Raw genomic sequence first — 6877 nt, 5'->3', positions numbered from 1 at the left:
AATGATTGCAATATACCCACACTTTGAAATGCTTAGAACCGACTGTTATAAGCGAAAGTCGAGTTTCTATAATTATCTATTAAACATATATAAATATAAGCACATTCGAATTAATATCAAAAGTTATTTTTTAAATTGGACAATCCTATCCCATTCGCTCCCAGAGTTAGAAAGAAATCACTTTTTTTTTTTCATTTAACATGAGCGTTTGTAAAAATAGTTTTGGTTTTGTTTTTCAGCTTGGATCTTAGGCTGGTTCATGTGCAAAGCAGTGTCATATTTGCAAGGAGTGTCGGTCAGTGCATCTGTCAACACACTGGTGGCTATTTCTTTGGAAAGGTGAGTTTGTTTTTTTTTCAAATTTTCTGTTTTTGTTCTTTAAAACAACAACAACAACAAAAAAAAACGTCGAAATTATTGAATAACTTCAGTCTGATTGCGTTTTTCTGGTTCGGGATACACCGACACGAGTTTTTGCTCTCGATCCACCACTCTGTGTAAACATGAACCACGCGTTATTGTAACTTCCCGCCATCATTGGTTTAATATAAACTTATTGTAGGATAAACAAGTAGAACAGCTGTGATTGTAACATTTATTCTACTGTAATTACAGCTGTTTCTCTTGTTGTGCTTGAAACTGGGACCAGGGCCCTTCTCTTTCTGTGCTTCTTGGTCTACTGAAATCCCCACACGACGCTACGCCCTCTATCTAATCACGAATTCCCCCAACTTCGTTTGCTCATTGATTTATGAATCTAACTTTTCCTCCATCGTTTTTGTTGTTAGACGCGCGCGTTGTTGCAAAACACAATAACGTGTCTGATAAACAAATATATTCACGTTTTGATAAACTGTGTCTTACGTTTCTTGTATTGGTAAAATGTGTGTCACATTTCGTGTCTTAGTAAGCAGTGTCACTTTTCGTGTCGTGATAAATCGTGTGTCACATTTCGTGTCTTAGTAAGCAGTGTCACTTTTCGTGTCGTGATAAATCGTGTGTCACATTTCGTGTGTTGATCTTAAGAACAGACAACTAGTTTCTATGTGCTTGGTAAGCAATGATTTACTAAATTTTTCTATGGACTATATTGTTTAAAAATTATCATTATTATAAATTTGTCATTGTTATCTTCGTGTACCACGGATTTAGGGCTAACATAAATCTGCTAAGCTGTTAACAGCAAGGGTGCCCATAAGTTGAAACATTGCATTCTCTTCGTGTTAGGATTTAGTTTTCTTATACATTGATTTATGACGTTATGCACTTCTTGCCAGTTTGTTTTGGCTTCATTAATTTATATATATATATATATAACATTTTAGTTCTGACCTATAAAGTTATTTTGCTTGCGATCGGAAATGATTAAGAACTATAAAAACCTAACTCGTTGTTATTTTTTTACATGTATGTATGTATGTTCCTAGAATGTCTAAAGGTCCCTTGTTGTGCGTGTTCCATGTATTTCTCTTTATATAAACTGCCGTATTATTTTGTGTATGAACCGCAAATCACGCATTAAACGTTTTATTTGATCTTCAAGCATGTGAAATTTAAACATAGTAGCCAAAATCCTGCCTTTAAACTCTGGGTTTAACTTAAACAGTTTTAACTTATGGTTTTAAACTTTATTTGTTTGGGGCTGTTCGTTGTTTTGTTTTTGTTTTGTTTTATAGCGCAGCGACACAATGGACTACCTACGCTACGTCCACCGCAGAGAATCGAACCCCAGGTTTTAGCATTGTAAGCCCGGAAACAACGGACAGGGGGACTTAAAATTTATTTGTTTGGGGCTGTTCGTTGGTTTTTATAGTGCAGAGCGACACAATGGACTACCTACGCTATGTCCACCGCGGGGAATCGAACCCCAGGTTTTAGCATGGTAAGCCCAGAAACTACCGACAGGGGGATTTAAAATTTATTTATCTGTTATTTCAATATATTGATTAATGATATCAGATTTTTAACAGTTCGATACAACACAATAAGACAGTTTTTCATATTTATCAAAATTTTAACGTGTTATCACTTTCTGATTTGGAAACAAAAATTAATGTTGATTTTGGAAAGACAGTTTTAAATTAGATTATTGATTGAATTTGAAGAAAGGATACTTGGAGTGACGTTTTTAAAGCTTTCAGAAATAACGTATTCATTCGAAATTCACTTATTTGCATAAACAGATAAGAGTACGTTAAGAAATTTAAATGATCTGTCATGAAACATGTAGATAAATATAGAAGAACACTGAGCAGTGTATTGTTTAAATTTTCAGCAGCGAAGATTTATAATAAAAACAAATAATTCACAAAAATGTGAAGGAGGCACACAAGCGAAACAGGGTTAGATCGTCTTATGATGCAATGAAGCCCGGCCTAAAGACGATGTTATTGACACTTACGTACGTGTGTGTGTGTGTTCAGCACCAAGCAGCTGGTTAATGAAATATACAGCAAAGAATCAAGAAAAGTAGAGATTATTTTTGTTCAGATGAGGGTGCGATAATTTTGAATAATACCTCTCTTTTATACGACATTTGAAAGTATGCTAGTACTTGACGTACCGGGTTATAGGTCCAAGGTTAGAACCATGCTATGTCGCTATACTTTCAGCCGTGGAGACGTCGTAATTGTGATAGTTAATCCCACTATTCGATCAAGAGTAGGCGCATATCTGGCAGTTGCTGCTGACTGGTTGCCATCCTTATGGTTTGCGTATATAAATTAAGGATAGTTATGATAATTATGCCTAAACCTCATGGGGGTATCTGTCCTAGCCGCTTACCCCCTCATGCTCCCGTGTCTAAAAATACCAATATGAAGAACAACATTTATCTAACATCATCATTGATGACTAACCTATCGGTGGATTTATACAAAAGAAGAGTATACACATTTTTCTTCTTCTCAAAACAGAAATACAAGATGCTAACAGATAAAGGGTCGTTGTTTAAGGTTTTAAATTTTGTAGAATCGTCCAGAATATCATGTATTTTATTAAAGTAGTCATTTTTTGTTCAGAATATCATGACATTGCCTTTATCAGGGCGTGTAACATGGAAAAAAAAATCCAAAGATACATAAGAGAACTAAAGAACAAAAGTATTATGTCAGAAATACAAGAGTTTTATGGATACGTTAAGTTAGCATCTGGCTGCTTTGTTGTAGGAAAGATCACAAGATTGTCTGAAGGAAAGTCTTTCATCACTAAAAATAGTCAACGTTAACTGAGGTACCGAGTTTTATTGGAGGTACACGTGTGACTAAAACACAGCCTGCCCTCCAGTGGCTCAGGGCCCCCGCCATGGCCAGGTGGTTAGGGCGCTCGACTCGCAGTCTGCGGGTTCGAATCCCCGTCACACCAAACATGCTCGCCCTTTCAGCCGTGGGGGCGTTATAATGTGATGGGCAATCCCATTATTCGTTGGTAAAAAGAGTAGGCCAAGAGTTGGCGGTGGGTGATGATGACTAGCTGCCTTCCCTCTAGTCTTACATTGCTAAATTGGTGACGGCTAGCGCAGATTGCCCTCGTGTAGCTTTGCGCGAAATAACAAACAAATAAGCAAGGCAGCCAGTTTTTTTTATGTGTATGTATACACGAGCATTGAAAACCGATTTTTAGCTTGCAGACTTATCACTGTGCCACTGGAGGGAAATATATATATAAAAAAGATCCTTGTTTTCTTTCAATCTTGTACTATTTTCAATAAACTAGTAGCATTAAAAAATGACCTCTCAGTCCACTGTTGTGTAAACCGCGGGTAATCTAACCCCGAATTTTTATCGTTGTAAATGCGTAAACTTATAGCCGTCCCACCAGGAGACGGTAAGTTAAGACCAATTTGTTAAATCTGTTACTGTTGTATGTGACGAGTGAATTATCAGATACAGTTCGTCAGTGTTAGGGTAATGATCAAATCGTTATTAATTGTATTGTATTTTGAATATGAGATAAGCAGCGAATTCTACAAAGAATATATAACAACACACTCTCTCACCCTCTATAGTTTGTTCAGTGGTATTGAGGAAATACACATATAAAGTCTGTGTTAGTTAAAAATAAAGATAAACCATTAGTGGGCCTGGAATGATCTGGTATTTACGGCACTCGATCCGCTATTTGCGAGTCGCGAGTTCGAATGTCATTACCGAGCATTCTCGCTCTTTCAGCAGTGGAAGCGTTATAATTTGACGGTTAATCCCACTTTTTATTGATATAAGAAGTAGTCCAAGGGCTGGCAGTGGGTGGTGTTGCTTAGCTGCCCTCACTTCTAATTTAGGGTCGGCTAATGCAGATAGCCCTCGAGTAGCTTTGCGGGAAACTGGTGGCCACCCAGTGGCACAGCGGTATGTTTGCGGACTTACAACTCTAGAAACCGAGTTTCGATACCCGTGGTGGGCAGACCACAGATAGCCTTTTGTTTAGCTTTGTGCTTAATTAGAAACAAACAAACAAAAACCCTGGTGTCAAAGAGGTACACGATGTAAAAATCACACGCAGTACCATGGTAACGTTTACTTGCCAAGAAGCGGACTGGTCGTGGCGTTTTGTTACCATGGAAACGTTTACTTGCCAAGAATCGGACTGGTCGTGGCGTTTTGTTACCATGGAAACGTTTACTTGCCAAGAAGCGGACTGGTCGTGGCGTTTTGTTATAGAGAACAAATCAATGTACGAATGAGAAAGAACTCGTTAGAGTCTGGCCAGAAAAAGATATCACATACGTGGAGTCAAACGTGATCTTGGTTATAATTACCATGAACACCGTGATTCAATGTCACAAACTACTTGACTCCCGTCTTGACTACTTTATATCGTGATAGAAATATGACGTTATCTTCCTCTTTTTTTCTTACACATAGGATATGTAACAACATTGACTATAGAACTAGTCTGATGTGTTAAATATCGCGTAACAGCCCCATATGGGGATAACGCAACTTCTCCGATATCACAACTGTGGCCACTAAGAGCGTTAAGTATTTTCTCTGTAAGATTTAGTCATACTTTTAAAACTATTTAGCTTTTTTTTTTATAAGTACTCAGATACGTGTGAAGTACGCGTAAAACAAAACAAAGGAACAAATGTGAAAGCAATGAAAGTTAGGCCTTTTGCCTTCTAACTTGTTATTGAATTTCAATCTAATATATTATATAGAAAAAAACCTAACAGTGTTGTCTATAACTGGCGCCGACGAAAAAATAAGATTATTGGTCTAAAAGTAAGAAAATCACTTGATGAAAAACACAAGATGTTTAGAAACTGAGAACTTTAGTAGGCTGCAACTTGAAGAAAGTAATCTTTTACTTTGCAATAAACCAAACAAACTTTACTTTACTTTTAAGCATGCTTTATTTTGAGACGTCAAAAGTTACACAATAAACCCTTGAAAATTTGATTTTGTTGAAACCACATTGAGAAAATGTTGGTCGTTATGGAAATATAGACATATTTGAAAATCCTTTTATTTCTGTATGCTCCTTTTTTTTTTTTTTTTGAGTCTGTGTCTGTCGTTACTCAGCACTTATGTTATATATAAAACATAACAAATCGATTTCACATATAGGTTGTTTTACCTTCGTGCTTTCCATAGTTTGTAGTCCTGCCGCTAGATGTCGTTTCAAATAATCTAATAATTGCTGGTATATTTGAATTAATTGTCATTAATAAAAAAAATTCCACAAAGAGCTAAAAGAGAGAGATTTATGTATATATATATATATATCTTTAACATTTTCAATGTATGGTTTTTAGAACTAAATGCTCTATGAAATGCAGTGATTAAATGGTCACGTTTTAGCAGTAACTATTCTGAAGATAAGTCACACATTCTCACTAATTATTTCCATCTGGTTGATTAGGTTTCTAGCCATCTGCTATCCAATGAAAGGGCAGATTACCACAAGAGTCGCCAGAAATGTCATTGTCTTAATCTGGACTTTTTCGCTGCTAATATCTTTACCCTGGGCTGTGCACTTTTCCCTTACCCCTCTCACTCCCGATCTTCCCGACATTGAGTTGTGTGTGGAAATGTGGCCTCACCCGTCATCGGAGCTGCTGTATTTCATCTTGGCCAACCTAGTGTTGTGTTATCTCTTTCCTCTTTGTCTAATTACGGCCTGCTACGTGGGAATCTGGGTAAAGGTGTGGAGAAGACATATTCCGGGCGAAACCAACGGAAACGCTCGAGTCAGCAGCGTTATCCAACGCTCCAAGCTGAAAGTGGTGAAGATGATGCTAATTGTTGTGATCATTTTTGTAATGTCATGGTTACCTCTTTACATAATTTTCACACGGATAAAGATCGGAGGAGACATCGAGCCAAATAGTCTAGAAGAAAATATCCTGGTGGTTATTGCTCCGATTGCCCAATGGCTGGGCTCTTCCAATAGCTGTATCAACCCAGTTTTATACGCATTTTTAAACAAGAAGTTTCGTAAAGGGTTTAAGGCCATCATAAAGAGTAAGAAATGCTGTGGAACTCTCCGCTATGAAACACCCTCCAGTATGGTTTTAACAACCCGGGCTGTCACGCTTAGGAGCACACAGAGGTTTAATGGAACACATTCTACTACTGCAGTGTAGTGGATTTGCATCCTCTCACGTAAGTGACCTATTAGTTCGAACGAACGTTAAGTATAGAAAGCCAAACCAAAACGGTGTAGATGTCCCGATATCTTATTTTGTCTGATTAATAAACGAATGGTTTTACGAATATACTATAGGTGGCTCCTGTGTAAAATAAAAAAAATGACTTTTTAAAAAAACACAAAAGTTAACTAGTAAACTGCTAGTGATACTGATAGTCTATCCACAGGCTTATCTTCCTCAAACTATAGTGATCTTATACATACATAATTTTAATAAAGGAATTGA

The 6877-nt window shown here is 37.1% G+C and overlaps 1 protein-coding gene across 1 annotated transcript; it reads left to right on the top strand.

Moving 5' to 3' along the window:
* Positions 1 to 239: 239 nt before the first annotated feature.
* On the top strand, positions 240 to 6586 carry LOC106473491 (neuropeptide SIFamide receptor-like; the record flags this gene model as incomplete). The annotated part of the gene is made up of 2 exons (XM_013934176.1): positions 240 to 339; positions 5863 to 6586. Coding segments are annotated over 2 exons (824 nt in total), but the record flags the coding sequence as incomplete, so codon positions are not given.
* Between the last annotated feature and the right edge of the window lie 291 nt (positions 6587 to 6877).

This window comes from Limulus polyphemus, unplaced genomic scaffold (assembly GCF_000517525.1).
Source record: "Limulus polyphemus unplaced genomic scaffold, Limulus_polyphemus-2.1.2 Scaffold6219, whole genome shotgun sequence".
Lineage (NCBI taxonomy): Eukaryota > Metazoa > Arthropoda > Merostomata > Xiphosura > Limulidae > Limulus > Limulus polyphemus.
This window is presented reverse-complemented; position numbering and strand designations above follow the sequence as displayed.